Source organism: Salmo salar, chromosome ssa20, assembly GCF_905237065.1.
Source record: "Salmo salar chromosome ssa20, Ssal_v3.1, whole genome shotgun sequence".
NCBI classification, from domain to species: domain Eukaryota; kingdom Metazoa; phylum Chordata; class Actinopteri; order Salmoniformes; family Salmonidae; genus Salmo; species Salmo salar.
In genome coordinates, this window is record NC_059461.1 from 35,291,323 (window position 1) to 35,308,876 (window position 17,554).

General features: G+C 45.0%; 1 protein-coding gene and 1 long non-coding RNA gene across 4 annotated transcripts in view; one reads left to right on the forward strand and one right to left on the reverse strand.

Moving 5' to 3' along the window:
• erln2 (Erlin-2) overlaps positions 1 to 12,519 on the reverse strand; it is a 33,024-nt gene extending 20,505 nt beyond the window's left edge. The window contains exons 1-5 of one of the 3 annotated variants that reach the window (XM_014161607.2): positions 12,449 to 12,519; positions 10,236 to 10,343; positions 9,804 to 9,885; positions 9,377 to 9,423; positions 9,184 to 9,245 (exon numbers count right to left, since the gene is read on the reverse strand). In XM_014161607.2, the coding sequence (XP_014017082.1) occupies positions 9,184 to 9,245; positions 9,377 to 9,423; positions 9,804 to 9,885; positions 10,236 to 10,342 (298 nt within the window). In that variant the 5' untranslated portion in view covers position 10,343; positions 12,449 to 12,519. 3 annotated transcript variants of the gene reach the window in all.
• Positions 12,520 to 12,901: 382 nt separating this feature from the next.
• Positions 12,902 to 16,247, forward strand: LOC106580553 (uncharacterized). Its single transcript, XR_001322905.2, has 3 exons — positions 12,902 to 13,065; positions 13,665 to 13,723; positions 14,725 to 16,247. It is a non-coding gene; the product is annotated as an uncharacterized lncRNA (long non-coding RNA).
• Positions 16,248 to 17,554: the final 1,307 nt, after the last annotated feature.

Sequence of the window (17,554 nt, forward strand, 5' to 3'; positions counted from 1 at the left end):
TTTGTCATTACGGGGTTGCGAGACATTGCAAGCCAAGAAATTGCCTAGATACAGCTTTTGATTGACGATAGATCAACCTAGTGAACAGTTCTGACTGCCTGCCTGGTGGCCAACCTGCCTATACTGTGCCGCTCCACTCCCTCTCTCTCCGTCCCTCGCTAGCTAGTTTCTTCCACTGCAAAAATACTGAATCTTATTAATCGATTCCTACTTCATCGTCGTTAACTGTGGAAAAATGGCAGAGAAAGGCAAGCGACAGCAGCGAAGTCCTGTATGGCAACACTAAGTTAGATGCAAACTTTGCGAGGTGGAATTGAGGTACAGTAATGGTAGTATAGGTGCAATGCTTAACCATCTGAAAGGGACGCACCATGAGACCCAAACCGTTTCTGGCAGCGGCACAGATGCATTGTCAATTCACGTGGAATTTTGTGAATTTTTCATTTCTTTTTAATGGAAGAAAATGTCAGTTAAAATGGTAAGAAAAATTGTCCATTTGTCACATCCATAGTGCATTTTCATTTCAACTGAGGACACTAAAGAGGCCTTTCTACTGACTCAGAAAAGCACCAAAAGAAAGATGCCCAGGGTCATCCCTGCTCATCAGCGTGAACATGCCTTGGGCATGCTGCAAGGAGGCATGAGGACTGCAGATGTGGCCAGGGCAATACATTGCAATGTCTGTACTGTGATACGCTAAGACAGCGCTACAGGGAAACAGGACGGACAGCTGATAGTCCTCGTAGTGGTAGACCACGTGTAACAACAGCTGCACAGGATCAGTACATCTGAACATCACACCTGCAGGACAGGTACAGGATGGCAACAACAACAGCCCGAGTTACACCAGGAACGCACAATCCCTCCATCAGTGCTCAGACTGTCCGCAATAGGCTGAGAGAGGCTGGACTGAGGGCTTGTAGGCCTGTTGTAAGGCAGGTCCTCACCAAACATCACTGGCAACAACGTCGCCTATGGGCACAAACCCACTGTCACTGGACCAGACAGTACTGGCAAAAAGTGCTCTTCACTGACGAGTCGCGGTTTTGTCTCACCAGGGGTGATGGTCGGATTCACGTTTATCGTCGAAGGAATGAGCGTTACACCGAGGCCTGTACTCTGGAGCGGGATCGATTTGGAGGTGGAGGGTCCGCCATGGTCTGGGGTGGTGCGTCACAGCATCATCGGACTGAGCTTGTTGTCATTGCAGGCAATCTCAACGCTGTGCGTTACAGGGAAGACATCCTCCTCCCTCATGTGGTACCCTTCCTGCAGGCTCATCCTGACATGACCCTCCTGCATGACAATGCCACCAGCCATACTGCTTGTTCTGTGCGTGATTTCCTGCAAGACAGGGATGTCAGTGTTCTGCCATGGCCAGCAAAGAGCCCGGATCTCAATCCCATTGAGCACGTCTGGGACCTGTTGGATCGGAGGGTGAGGGCTAGGGCCATTCCCCCCAGAAATGTCCGGGAACTTGCAGGTGCCTTGGTGGAAGAGTGGGGTAACATCTCACAGCAAGAACTGGCAAATCTGGTGCAGTCCATGAGGAGGAGATGCACTGCAGTACTTAATGCAGCTGGTGGCCACACCAGATACTTATTGTTACTTTTGATTTTGACCCCCCTTTGTTCAGGGACACATTGCTGAAAATAAATACAGTGAGTGAAAGGACGTCTCTTTTTTGCTTCATTTATATTCTAAATTATTTCAATGCGTCTTTCTCCATTCTGATTGTTTTATACTGTTCAATTCAACCTAAAATAATTTCCTGCACTCATTTTGAGATCATTTCCAAACTGCCACAATATGGGCAAAAATACTAGGCCTTATTTTTAACCAAATGTTGCAATTGCGATTTAGATAAACACTTGGGAGAACTTTTGGAATCATGAAAATAGAATGTTCATTATAATTCTATAGTTAGAATATAAATAATTGTGGGCACTATGAATACAGTGTTGTTTGACATGACAATGAATAAAAATGCCATGGACGAGTTATTGTGACAGGGTAGGAACAAAAGTGATGTTCCGTGTTTCCTAGGGGACCCTATATTCTTTGACTACATTACATCTTTATTCATGTAGCCAACAATTCATGCTTCGCCTACTCCTCTTTCATTTAGAAGATACTTTTTCACAAACAGGCTGATTTAAGCCTCCGCCAGTACTGGTTTCAGGCTGTATTAGCTAGCTACGTTTGCGCTGACTCAGTACTTCGCTTGACAGCTAACTAGCGATTAGCATTTGTGGCTAACACGATTTAGCTTAACTTGTTAAGAAAATACAAACTAGCTGTTTGCAGATGTAAGAAACAAACTAATATTGTAATTATAGAACGATTGTAGATTTATATTAAGATCAAATTGGAAACAACATTGCTGTCATCAACATTGTTGCATGTGCTGCATTGACCATGCAGACTGAACAAAAGTGTCTCGTGGTCAAGCAACAATAAATGCACTCCTTGAGTGACCGGGTGGGACTACGTCTGTGGAAGGCGGCGTGGAGAGAGAGAGAGCGGAGAGGGATGACTCAAGTAGCGGAGTAAACTATAGGAATGGACTTTACACACAGCGTATCACATTTAACAAACCAAACATTCAAATACCGTTATTATTTTTTTCTCACCCTTATTTAACGAGGTAGGCTAGTTGAGAACAAGTTCTCATTTGCAACTGCGACCTGGCCAAGGTAAAGCAAAGCAGTTCGACACATACAACCACAGAGTTACACATGGAATAAACAAACATACAATCAATAATACAGTAGAAAAATCTATATACAGCATGTGCAAATGAGGTAGGATAAGAGAGGCAAGGCAATAAATAGGCCATGGTGGCAAAGTAATTACAATATAGCAATTAAACACTGGAATGGTAGGATGTGCAGAAGATGAATGTGCAAGTTGAGATACTGGGGTGCAAAGGAGCAAGATAAATAAATACAGTATTGGGATGAGGTAGATTGGATGGGCTATTTACAGATGAGCTACGTACAGGTGCAGTGATCTGCTCTGACAGCTGGTGCTTAAAGCTAGTGAGAGAGGTAAGAGTCCCCAGCTTCAGAGATTTTTGCAGTTCGTTCCAGTCATTGGCAGCAGAGAACTGGAAGGAGAGGCGGCCAAAGGAAGAATTGGCTTTGTGGGTGACCAGTGAGATATACCTGCTGGAGCGCGTGCTACGGGTGGGTGCTGCGATGGTGACCAGTGAGCTGAGATAAGGCGGGGCTTTACCTAGCAGAGACATGTAGATGACCTGGAGCCAGTGGGTTTGGCGACGAGTATGAAGCGAGGGACAGCCAACGAGATCATACAGGTTGCAGTGGTAGGTAGTATATGGGGCTTTGGTGACAAAACGGATGGCACTGTGATAGACTGCATCCAGCTTGTTGAGTAGGGTATTGGAGGCTATTTTGTAAATGACGTCGCCGAAGTCGAGGATATGTAGGATGGTTAGTTTTACTAGGGTATGTTTGGCAGCATGAGTGAAGGATGCTTTGTTGCGAAATAGGAAGCCGATTCTAGATTTAATTTTGGATTGGAGATGCTTAATGTGAGTCTGGAAGGAGAGCTTACAGTCTAACCAGACACCTAGGTATGTAGTTGTCCACATATTCTAAGTCAGAACCGTCCAGAGTAGTGATGCTGGACGGGCGGGCGGGTGCGGGCAGCGATCGGTTGAAGAGCATGCATTTAGTTTTACTTGCATTTAAGAGCAGTTGGAAGCCACGGAAGGAGAGTTGTATGGCACTGAAGCTAATCTGGAGGTTAGTTAACACAGTGTCCAACGAAGGGCCAGAGGTATACAGAATGGTGTCGTCAGCGTAGAGGTGGATCAAAGAATCACCAGCAGCAAGAGCAACATCATTGATGTATACAGAGGAGAGTCGGCCCTCCAATTGAACCCTGTGGCACCCATAGAGACTGCCAGAGGTCCAGACAACAGGCCCTCCAATTTGACACACTGAACTCTATCGGAGAAGTAGTTGGTGAACCAAGCGAGGCAATCATTTGAGAAACCAAGGCTGTTGAGTCTGCCAATTAGAATGTTGTGATTGACAGAGTCGAAAGCCTTAGCCAGGTCGATGAATACTCCTGCACAGTAATGTCTCTTATCGATGGCGGTTATGATATCGTTTAGGACCTTGAGCGTGGCTGAGCAGAGAAGGTATATGAAATACAAATCGTTTAGAGAGAAATAGTCCTACAATTCCTATAATAACTACAACCTAAAACTTAGCTGGGAATATTGAAGACTTATGTTAAAAGGAACCACCAGCTTTCATATGTTCCCATGTTCTGAGCAAGGCACTTAAACGTTAGCTTTCTTACATGGCACATATTGCACTTTTACTTTCTTCTCCAACACTTTGTTTTGCATTATTTAAACCAAATTGAACATGTTTAATTATTTATTTGAGGCTAAATTGATTTTATTGGTGTATTATATTAAGTTAAAATAAGTGTTCATTCAGTATTGTAATTGTCATTATTACAAATAAATCAAAAAATAATTTAAAAAATTCGGTATATGAATCGGTATTGCCTTTTTTGGTCTTCCAATAAATCGGTACTGGCGTTGAAAAATCATAATCGGTCGACCTCTAAAAGAGAGGGTCTAGATTGTCTAGCCCGGCTGATTTGTAGGAGTCCAGATTTTGCAGCTCTTTCAGAACATCCGCTATCTGGATTTGGGTGAAGGAGAAGTGGGGGAGGTTTGGGCGTGTTGCTGTGGGGAGCGCATGGCTGTTGACCGGGGTAGGGGTAGCCAGGTGGAAAGCATGGCCAGCCGTAGAAAAATGCTTCTTAAAATTCTCAATTATCGTGGATTTATCGGTAGAGACATTGCTTCCTAGCCTCAGTGCAGTGGGAGGAGGTGCTCTTATTCTCCACGGACTTTACAGTGTCCCAGAACCTTTTTGAGTTTGTTCTACAGGATGCAAATTTCTGTTTGAAAAAGCTAGCCTTAGCTTTCCTAACTTCCCTAAAAAGTTGCATATCACAGGGGGCTATTCAATGCTAATGCAGAACGCCACAGGATATTTTTGTGCTGGTCAAAGGCAGACAGGTCTGGAGTGAACCAAGGGCTATATCTATTCCTAGTTCTACATTTTTTTAATGGAGTATGCTTATTTAAGATGGCGAGGAAGGCACTTTTAAAGAATAACCAGGCATCCTCTAATGATGGGATGAGGTCAATGTCATTCCAGGATACCCCGGCCAGGTCAATTAGAAAGGCCTGTTCGCAGAAGTGTTTTAGGGAGCGTTTGACAGTGATGAGGGGTGGTTGTTTGACCGCATGCCCATTACGGATGCAGGCAATGTGGCAGTGATCGCTGAGATCTTGGTTGAAAACAGCAGAGGTGTATTTGGAGGGCGAGTTAGTTAGCATATCTATGAGGGTGCCCTTGTTTACGGATTTTGGGTTATAGAAGGTAAAGTAAAAACCCAAACCGGTCCGTGCATCAATACCGGTATATAGTAAAATATGGTATACGGCACAGCCCTATTTCACTAACAGAAAAAGTGATTCACTAAAGAGTTGTTTTATTTTACTAAAACAGTTAAAAGGTCCAATGAAGACAGTTTTATCTCAAAATCAAATCATTTCTGGTAACAATTACGGACCTTACTGTGATTGTTTTCAATTAAAATGGTAAAACGGACACAAAAATAGAAGCTATGTGCATTTACGCCAGTTTCGATTGCCGATAGATAGGCCTAGTGCACGGTTCTCTCGCTCCCCTCTCTCTCATCAGTTATGTTTCCTTGACAGATATTTCTCTTGTTTTGTATCGTTCTATGTTCGTTAACATTAAATTCCCTAACTGCTCCTGTTTGCTGACTCCGTGTCGACATTACCGAATACTGCCTCACCGAATGGAAGCAGCAGTTAATCAGGACTTGTCCCAGATGGTCAACGAACAGGGACACCTACTTGGCCAACACCACGACCAGTTGGCACATCTGGGGACGGCTATGGATGAGGTCCTCCGCATTCTTCAACGTCTCTACATTTCCTGAGGGGCATCACCTCTAACAAGCAGAGAATTCTCTACCACAAGTCAACCCAGTGAGACAACACCCCAGCCCATCCAACCGTCCGCCCAGGTCAGCGATGTCCATTTGTCCCTCCTGGACAAATATCACGGGACTCCTTCCAAATGCCGTGGCTTCCTGCTCCAGTGCTCCCTCTATTTCACTCATCAGATGGGAGCCCCCACCACGGAGAGGTCCAAGGTTGCCATGGTTATTTCCCTGCTGACCAAACAGGCATTGGAGTGGGCTACGGCCTTCTGGGAGAGAGGAGAGGAGGAGCTGGGTTCCTATGAGGGGTTCATGGCTCTGTTCAGGGGGGTCTTCGACCATCCACCGGAGGGTAGAGAGGGGGGTGAGCATCTACTCCAACTACGGCAGGATGGCCAGACCACGGCAGAGTAGGCACTTATCTTTCGGACAGTGGCAGCATCCATGGCTCCTCACCCTATTCAGAAGAGGATTGCGTGAAGAGGTCCAGACGGTGTTGGTGTGCCGACAATCTAACCTTGGACACACTCATCGCGGGTTAGGCGTGAGTACTCCACCAAACCTTTTTCAGTATCCATTTCACTAGCTGGCTATCTCTCATCTATTGTTTCTACAGCTCTAGTGGATTCCGGTGCCGCAGGGAATTTTATTGACCAGGCACTTGCCTCCTCCCTGCACATCACCTCATACCCGCTCATCTCTCCGTTTCCGGTCCAAGCGTTGGAAATGCAACCATTGGGATCCAGCACTATTACGCACGTCACAGCTCCACTCACCCTCACTGTGGGAACCAAGCACCAGGAAAGCCTTTCCTTCCTCATCACCTCCACACCTGTGCACAAAGTCATACTTGGCCTCCTGTGGCTCCAACTCTATAATCCCACCATCTCCTGGTCAGAAAGGAGGATTACCGCATGGGGACCAAGATGTCAGAGGACCTGCTTTCCTGCACCCTGTGGTTCCACTTCTGTGGAGGGCCCTGTGAGTGTCCACCAGCCCATCAATCGGTCCTCCCGTATCGTTGGACCCATGTTTTGGGACGTAGATGTGGACATCCGCCAGGCTCTGGAGAGGGAACCCGCTCCTGCCACCTGCCCTCCGGAGCGCATCTACTTCCCCGCGGGGGTCAGCGATCGGTTGCTGACCTGGGCACACATCCCTCGCCGCTGGATACCCAGGTACCACCCGCACCACTCAATCCCTTTCTGAGAAATACTGGTGGCTCACTTTGGCGCAGGACGTTGCACATTATGTCAACTCATGTTCAGTATGTACTCAATCTTCCCGACACACTCCAGCAGGAAAACTCTTTCCCCCTACTGTGCCTCAGCATCCCTGGTCTCATCTGTCCATTGATTTTGTCACTGATCTCCCCTCTGATGGTTTCACTACCATTTTGGTGGTTGTGTACAGATTCTCAAGATCATGCCGTTTTATCCCTCTCTCTGGTCTCCCTATCGCTCTCCAGGTCGCTGAGGCACTGTTCCAGGAGGTCTTCCGGCACTATGGCCTTCCGGAGGATATCGTCACCCTCCGATCATGGACCCCAATTCACATCATGTGAATGAAGGCCTTCATGGAGAAGTGGATCGCCACCGCAGTGAGGCCCCCGTGTTCCATCCTGGTGATCACGTCTGGCTCTCCACCAGGAACCTCCCGCTTTGCCTGCCCTGTAAGAAGTGGAGTCCCCAGTTTCTGGGGCTGTTCAAGGTTCTCGGAAGGGTCAACAAGGTAACTTAAAGATTACTACTCCCATCTAACTACCGGATCTCACCATCTTTTCATGTTTCCCTCCTCAGACCGGTGGTTCCTGGTCCCCTGGCTGATGCCATCCCCCACGGCACCCCTTGGCCTCCCTTGGACATTGAGGGGAGCCCCGTCTATGCCATCAGGTCCCTCAAGGACTCCCGACGCCGTGGGGGGTCGGCTCCATTACCTGGTGGACTGGGAAGGGTACGGTCCAGAGGAACTGCCAGGACTGGTGGTAAGTAGACCGGCAACAGCGAGAGGTGGAGCGGGAGTAGACGTGACAGTTCCCCCTCTCCGGCGCTCGATGTCTACTAACCACCGGTCCTGGCAACCCATCTTTACGCACACCTGCGTCTCATCATCAGTCACACTTAATTTTGCTATCAGGCAGTATTGTTTATGTTTCCTTGTCAGACGTTTCTCGTTGTGTATCATTCTATGTTCATTAATATTAAAAAGTCACTAACTGCACCTGCTTCCTGACTCCCTGCGTTGACGTTACAGGGATGCACCGGGAGAACAAAAACGTTGTTGACAGCTCAGCTGCATTGTGAATTCATGTGGAACTTGATTCATTTTGATTATTATCGTTTTAACAAAAACCGAAGAAAAAAAAATTGTTTTAACGCCTATTTTTTTTGTCACATCTCTATTTGAAACTTTCTTGCTTAGTGGTCCATTAACAAATGTACCACCTAATGTACCAAACTAACACCAAAACAGGCAGAAATTTCAGGCGGTCTTTTCAAACAGCTCTGACACTAAAAGAGCATGACCATAATTTTACAGTATTATTCCAACCTCAGTGTGGAAATATATATGAAACCGAGGAAAATCAAGTTTACTGCACAGGGCCTTTAAGACTGAATACAATACATAAGTTGGAAAATGAGCCACCCTTTGAAATGATGCAGTGGACAATGCACTGTTACAATACATGGGTTACAATGTTCTGAAATATTACAGCCTATATACTAAGGAGGGATTTGAAAATTAGACATGCTATGCCACAAGTAAGATCCCAAGGGGCTCCCGAGTCGCGCAGCGATCTAAGGCACTGCATCTCAGTGCAACAGGCGTCACTACAGACACCCTGGATCGAATCCAGGCTGTATCACAACCGGCCGTGATTGGGAGTCCCATAGGGCAGCGTACAATTGGCCCAGCGTCGTCCGGGTTTGGCCGGTGTAGGTCGTCATTGTAAATAAGAATTTGTTCTTAACTGACTTGCCTAGTTAAATAAAGGCTAAATAAAAAATACAAATAAAAAATAAGATCAGTTTTGAGTTGTGTTGAGAGAAATTAAACTTGAGCACATAGTAAAATTAAAATCAAACTACAATAAGTGTTCTATTTAAATGTTTTATCTACTCCACCTTTTGATTTATTGGCAAATGACTTTACCTGCTGAGGGTACGAGGTAGTTCACCACTTCTATCCGGTCAAAGTAAATCATCACTCCACCACTGAAATAAATAAAAACAGAATGTAACAACGCATACATGCAATAAATCCTCAAGAATGGAGATAAAAGTAGCTGGTATTTGTTTTTGCATCCATAAAGTTTATTTTGGGAAGAGATGACAGACAACCCTACCCTGTTCCACACGGTACATTCTTCACTTCATCTGTCTGTAGAGTGGTCTACAAAGACAGAAATAAAGAGAAGGCTTTCAACACTCAAAAATCCATTACTTCCGCAGGGCTCAATTTGAATAAAACCTGCATTGTAGTATTTACACAGTAGTTCCTTTTTCCAAGGTCAAATAACTTCACAGACTGGTTGTTGGGCACTGTATAAAAACCTACATGTAAACTCCCCTCACAAGTATACTGTCACTTTCCAGAAAAAGTGTGTGGGCTTGGGGCGATGTTTGTAAACAAACTCACAAAGACACTGCTTAGCCTAAACATTAAAATCCAGCCTCAGTTTTTGTTCAACTACATTTGAACCTAAACCCCTCACTCCCAGTCAGACCAGTCATGCCGAGGGCCTGTTCCTGAGAACGGTCTGTCTGTATCACCTGCACAGACTTGAAATTAGTGATGAAAGGCATCATGAGGTGGAAGCCAGGGCTACTGGTGGTGGTCAGGAGAGCTCCTCCTCTGTGGAACACACACATGAACACATCACAAGGAAATGACAAGAAACACACCAGAGCCAAATGTCAATCAAAATGGTTCTGATGTAGTGTGCAACCACAATCGCAAATGTTAGTTGTAAATGTGAGATGAGACTGGAGAATTTGCTGGACTGTTCTGAAGTTCAACACAAAATAATCTTAGCCCTCTTTCTATATCACACTACAGATGTAATCTGAGTTTAGCGCTGGTATGAAGTATGTGTGCAGTGCACTGCAAGGTGAACTGATGCATGTCTCCAGAAACCAAAATGCATTAATACACAGTAAGCCTCACAGTAGACAAAACAATGACTAGCCTAATATCTAACTGACCTGTAGTAAACTCCAGTGTGTCCCTCCTCAATCTTGTGCACAGAAGAGAAGAGAGCTGCACCTCCAATTGCACAGATTATTGAGGCTATGGCACCCAACTGTGCCATCCTGGGAAGAAGAAGGACAAGCAATGAGTTTCAAAAGGATCAACATACACAATGTTGGACATAGGGGACAGATTAATGAAATAGGTCTTAAGCCTAGCCTATATAACAAGTAGGCTAGAATATGGCTTTCATAACAATCAAATTGTAGTAAATAGAGTTACCTTGCAAGCTCTGGATATTAGCTAGAACAGTTGAATAGAATCAACCAGTGCCTTCTATACTGAACAAAAATGTAAACACAACATGTAAAGTGTTCGTCCCATATTTCATGAGGTGATATAAAAGACCCCAGAAATGTTCCATACGCACAAAGCTTATTTCTCATAAATATTGTGCACCTGTTAGTGAGCATTACTCCTTTGCCAAGATAATCCATCCACCTGACAGGTGTGACATATCAACAAGCTGATTAAACAGCATGATCATTACACAGGTGCACCATGTGCTGTGGACAATAAAAGGTCACCCTAAAATGTGCAGTTTTGTCACACAACACAATGCCACAGATGTCTCATGCCAGCCCACGACCTCCACATCCGGCTTCTTCACCTGCAGTAACATCTGAGACCAGCCACTTGGACAGCTGATGAAACTGTGTGTTTGCATAACCAAAGAATTTCTGCAGAAACTGTCAAACTGTCTCAGGGTAGCTCATCTGCGTGCCGGACATCCTCACCAGTGTCTTGACCTGACTGCAGTTTGGCGTTGTAAATCCCAGTTTCAACTCTACTGGGCAAATAGCAGACATTATGTATGACATCATGTGAGCAAGCGGTTTGCTAAGGTCAACATTGTGAACAGAGTGCCCCATGGTGGCAGTGGGATTATGGTATGGGCAGACATAAGTTAAAGACAACGAACACAAATGCATTTTATTGATGGCAATTTGAATCCACAGAGATACCGTGACGAGATCCTGAGGCCCATTGTCGTGCCATTCATCCACCGCTATCACCTCATGTTTCAGCATGATAATGCAAGGCCCCATGTCGCAAGGATCTGTACACAATTCCTGGAAGCTGAAAATGGCCCAGTTCATGGCCATACTCACCAGAAATGTCACCCATTGATCATGTTGACGATACTCTAGATTGATGTGTATGACAGCGTGTTCCACTTCCTGCCAATATCTAGGAACTTCACACAGCCATTAAAGAGGAGTGGGACAACAGGCCACAATCAACAGCCCGATCAACTCTTTGCGAAGGAGCGCCCCTACTTTTTTTTAAAGGCATCTGTGACCAACAGATGCATATCTGTATTCCCAGTCATGTGATATCCATAGATTAGGGACTAATGCATTTATTTAAATGACTGTTTCCTTAGATGAACTGTAACTCTCTGAAATTGTTGCATGTTGCGTTTATATTTTTGTTCAGTGAATTTGGAATAGGCTATAGCCATTTAAACATTAGGCTGGAATCAATCACAGGTATTAACAACATATGTGATATCCAGGCACAGGGCAGGTATATTGTTGTCAGGCTAAACTTCTCTGTCAGGAAGAAGAAGCTTAGCTGAGACATCGACAAGGACTGACCTTGTAGCGTTATAAGAGGATTGGCCAAGACAGGGCGTGATATAAAACTTCACCAAGCTGTCTTACCTCATAACAATCCTAACAACTGCAGCCAGCCCAAACTTACTAACTTAGCGTATAGTCAGCTACACAATACCTCCAAATAAGACCGCTAAACAAACCTCAAGTCAAGCATTGACTGATACCAGGTCGTGAACCTTTATCTTGCACGTGTAGGATCAGTAATCTTTGGTTCCACTTTCTAACATGGAGAAGTTGATTCACTTTGAGTTGACAATACTAACAGCAAACCATGAATCGCCAGTCTTGGACGTGCTCATACATCCCTCTCCAGCAAGACAAGACTAAATAAGCCAACTACGTAACAAGCAACCGTTTGGCTTTTTAGCAAGCTATTCAAGCTACTTTAGCTACCTAGCTAGCTAACGTTAACCTAGGTTACGCTCGATTTCAAACACGGGGACGGTCACATCCACTGACACAATATTTCACTCACATTGTTGTCATTGTAGATACTTGATAGGTACGTTAAACCCCACTGACAAAAGTGTTCTAGAAATCCGTACTTTTACCTGTAGTATTATCACTCGAGGTGCCTCCTCCACCGACAAAAATACGCAAACACCTGCTACCAGGCTCACTTCCGCATTTTGCGTCACACGTCATCAGTTAGACGTTCTTCAACGTGGAAATATCCCACAAGACCAACAGAGGGGGACAACGAGTATCATAAAAAGTTAATTATTCTGTTGTGAAGTTCATTCTGTGAAAAGCGCGATCATATATCTAGCAGAATTATATTTATATTAATTTTGACACTGATATTATCCATTTACATAGGAGTACTGATACGTAAATTGCTACCCCTTGGCTTAAGTGATACTTGAGTGATTATTGTTATTATTGTAACATGATAGGAACACAGGGGTTCATAATTACTGGGGAACATGTTATTGTATAAAAGCACCCCTTAGTCCTGTGCATATATGAGAGTGGTGAGGTTTTAATGGGTGCAGGGTTGGTTGGTAGGGCAATGTACCTATAACCTATAACATTTGTTTGTTTGTTTGCGGACCGCCATAATACCAAAGAAGAAGAAGAAGAAGAAAAAGAAGAAGAAGAATGAGGAGGAGAAGGAGAAGCGGTGCGCCGATGAGAGCTTTGTTCTGAAGGCCTTGTGTGGGTAAAAGCCAATTTATGCTTGATCCAAAAATGTGCTTGTAGGCTCCGTATGGATGGTGTGATGCAATTGCGGAGCCTCTGGAGGCAAGCAGGGGACAAATTGAGCTCTGTACTGCATCGCCGTGCGCCTCTCAAATGTTGTAACAATGCGGAAAGCTCAAAATCGCTATGCATTGGCATGATTGGTTGACGGTAGGTGAGGGTGGGAGGTCCTATATAAACACAAACTTACTTCCTTGACAACTTCATTCACAACAGCCCCTGGGCTGCTCCACGGAGCACAAGAAGTATGAATTCCTTGACTTCAGCAGAGGCCATATCACCATAAAGGCTGCACGGCAAATGCAGTCCTCTGATTGACCATGCAGCACCTCAAAGTCCATATAGGCTGTCCAGTGTCATTGCTGTACTTTGCTAGTCATTTGTTTGAGAGCCATCTGAGGACCATGCTGTCTTAAAATGTTCGGGGTTTAGTCTAATGTATTCTGAAGGTCTGTTGGTTTATCTGTAGGCCTATTAGTGTTTACGTTTGACAATATTCCCAAACGTTTATGTCAATTTGCCACTGTAGTAATTGTCTTTGTTTTCAATTGGTTGCAGTTGAGCCCATGTGCTGGACTGGCGAACTTCACTGATAGTGGTGGTTCAAGGAACTGACTGTAAGTTTTCCTAATGAATCAGCTTCCACACTCTGATTTGAAATGAGGGTTAACCATAGGGAGGCAATAGTTGTGGATTGCAGCACTGGCAGCCAGTAAAAAATACAATCTAAGAAGATCTACATTATATTATAAATACATTTTAACATATTTACAGCCTTGAAAAGTAGAGTGAGAACTCTTCAACAAGCTTGAAAAACATGTATGTGTTTTCTCACCTCAACAACAAGCCTTTATTAGATAGGTGCAATGGTCCAGGGCAGAGATTTGGATATAATGTCCAGGGTCATGATGCAGAGATGGCGAACGCTTTATTTATAGCCCTTGATCGGTCGCCTCAGAAATCTGAAACGCCAACGTTAACCCCTAGGTGCCGCAGTGCATGGCAGATCTGTGCTGCACATTTTTTAAACGAGGAGAGAAAAAGGAATAACCGAGCGAGGGGGAAAAAAAGTTTGTCAGAGTTCATTAAGTAGCCTATCAAGGGAACATCGCTGGAACTGGCAACGTAAGCCGCGCTGGGGCCCTACTGCCATTAATCACGACTGACAAGGAACCAGGGCCCGGGGGGGGGCACGGGTGCTGCTGCCAGAGACTCTGGTTGTGATTATAGCATGGGTTCCACTCACAGCGAGGGTGTTGAAGGTAGAATTTGCCTATAGCTCATAGTCCAGGTAGGCTGCTCTCAGTGTAATCCCACAGTGTAAACAGCCCACAATTATGAAATGATCACTCTTTTACCTTTATGTTTTCTTTACCGTTACTCTTTGTATAATATAAATCACACCATGTCAAATAAGTGTATTATTCCTAAGAAATATAGTGTGCTTCTATATTTCAAAATGTGTGTAGCAGCATTAAAGGGTGGAGGGGTGTTCTGAGTTAAGCTTTTACCAGTTTTGTGTCTGGCTTAATAATGTGCAGAAAGGTAGAGAGGAGTGGAAATGAAAGAGAGCCTCCTCCATATTTGTCTGCTCTGCCTTGTTCTCTCTGTATCTCAGGTCTCGTGGTTACTAGCCCTCTCCACACCGCCACCACAGAAGAGAAAATGAGATAGAGCATCTACAGACAGCCCAACACACAGAGAAGGAGGAGGAGGAAAAGGAGCCTGTGACTGGTGAAGATGGAGGCCTCTGTTAAGTGCAGTGCTTGAAAGCATGTCTGGCCTCATTAACTGTCAGTTGTAACAATACTGAACTGGCAGCGAAGACTGCTCTGAGTCTAGCAACCATAAATCACAGCCTGACAGCCCTCTGACAGGCTGGGAACCAGCACACAAGCAAGCCCTGCTCCTGCTCTCTCTCTCTCTCTCTCACACACACAATTACAGCCCAACACACACTCAGACAGACACACACACTTACATGCCCACTGCTGCACTTTCTTACCTTCCTGAACAGGAGAGACTGATAAGCGGGTTTAGATTGGAAATGTCTGAATTATCTCTAGAGCTTTGTATCGTGTGTGTCTCTGCACTTGTGTGTGTGTCTCTGCGTGTGCACGTGCATGTGTTTTGTGTGCATGCGTAGTACCTAGTAACCCTCAGTCTATTGCTGTGGCCTAGTGGGGGTCACTCCAGTGTCAATCTGCCGGTGTCCACTAGGTTGACGTGTGACTGTGAGTGTGACAAGGCTGGAAAGGAAGGAAGCAGGAGAAACAAGGCCTGTGGGTCATTAATCACAGGGCCCTGACACACACATACCAGGACGCCAGGAGTACGAGCAGACACACACACACACATGGGTGCAGGCATTCGCGCACACACATACACACCCTCAGACAGAGGAGAAGGCCATGGCACCATGAGTGAGTGAGCTCACAGCTGGGCCAGACTCCACTCAACTCACACGACATGCTGACTTACCACTCATACTCATACTCTGCATTCCTCTCCCTCAGCCTTCATCTCTCTCCATCTGACATCCACCTGCTACCTCCCCCATTTTTTATACAAATCACCATCGCCTCACAATGGCGAAGGTACCTGACACAAAGTTAGGGAGAAAGGGAATAGGTCAATATATTATTTTCAGCTTTTGAAAAATGATGTTCTACCTTTCCCCTGTCCTCCTTTTCAGTGCCATTCGTTATCATTACTGTCTGTGTTCCAGGTCTTGGATATCCTCTCTCTCCTCTCTGCTGCTCTCTCTGTCCCCCCTCTCTCTTGCTCCAGCACCACATTCATCTCCTCGTTCCTGAGATCTCCATTTAATGTCTTCCTCATGGGTGTCCGCCTGCTTTTACTTCATCTGGAGATTTATGAGAGGGCTCAGTGTGTGCGAACAGTATATGTGTAGTACAGAGTGTGTGTGTCTGGGGGCGGGGTAAAATGGTCCTATGAATGTGCTTGACTATATTTGTGGTACATAGACACAGTGTGTGTCTGGTGCAGTGGGGGTATGGGAAAGGCTTTGAAGACTTCAGAGACGCAGTGGAAGAATCAGAAATTTGCAGATACACTGAACAAACATATAAACACAACATGTAAAGTGTTGGTCCCATTTTTCATGAGCTGAAATAAAAGATCCCAGAAATGTTCCAAACGCACAAAAAGCTTATTTCTCAAAAATGTTGTGCAAAACAACCCTATTAGGGATCATTTCTCCTTTGCCAAGATAATCCATCCACCTGACAGGTGTGGGATATCAACAAGCTAATTAAACAGCATGATCATTACACAGATGCACCTTGTGCTAGGGACAATAAACGGCCACTGAAATGTGCAGTTCTGTCACACAACACAATGCCACCAATGTCTCAAGTTTTGAGGGAGCGTGCAATTGACATGCTGACTGCAGGAATGTCCACCAGAGCTGTTGCAAGAGAATTTAATGTTAATTTCTCTACCATAAGCCGGCTCCAACGTCGTTTTAGAGAATTTGGCAGTATGTCCAACCGGACTCACAACCGCAGACCACGTGTATGGCGTTGTGTGGGCAGGCAGTTTGCGTTGTGAACAGAGTGCCCCATGGTGGGGTTATGGTTTGAGCAGGCATAAACTACGGACAACTAACACAACAGCATTTTAATGATGGCTATTTTAATGCTCAAAGATACCGTGACGAGATCCTAAGGCCCATTGTGCCATTCATCCACCGTTTTCACCTCATGTTTCAGCATGACCATGCACGGCCCCATGGTCGCAAGGATCTGTTCACAATTCCTGGAAGTTGAAAATGTCCCAGTTTTTCTATGGCCTGCATACTCACCAGACATGTCGCCCATTGAGTATGTTTGGGATGCTCTGGGTCGACGTGTATGAAAGTGTCTTCCACTTCCTGCCAATATCCAGAAACTTAGTACAGGAATTGAAGAGGAGCGGGACAACATTCCACAGGCCACAATCAACAGCCTGATCAACTCTATGCGAAGGACGTGTGTCGCGCTGCATGAGGCAAATGGTGTTCACACCAGACGCTGACTGTTTTTATGATCCTGTTTTTACTTTTTTTAAAGGTATATGTGACCAACAGATGCATATCTGTATTTCCAGTCATGTGAAATCCATAGGTTAGGGCCTAATTATACATTTTTATTTAACCTATGTAAATTGACTGATTTCTTTATATGAACTGTGACTCAGTAAAATCTTTGAAATTGTTGCATGTTGTGTTTATATTTTTGTTCAGTATAGATAGCCCCTCATGCATCTGCTCTAGGAACTAGGAAGAGGCTGTAAGGCTAACAGCTGCTAGCCATCTATCTGGCCTTGCTGGAAGGACAAGGGTGGTCTGCAGGGACTCAGTTTGGCAAGGAGTTTGTATACTAGGGCTATGTCCCAAATGTCACCCTATTCCCTATATATTGTACTACTATTGCAATAAGGAAAAG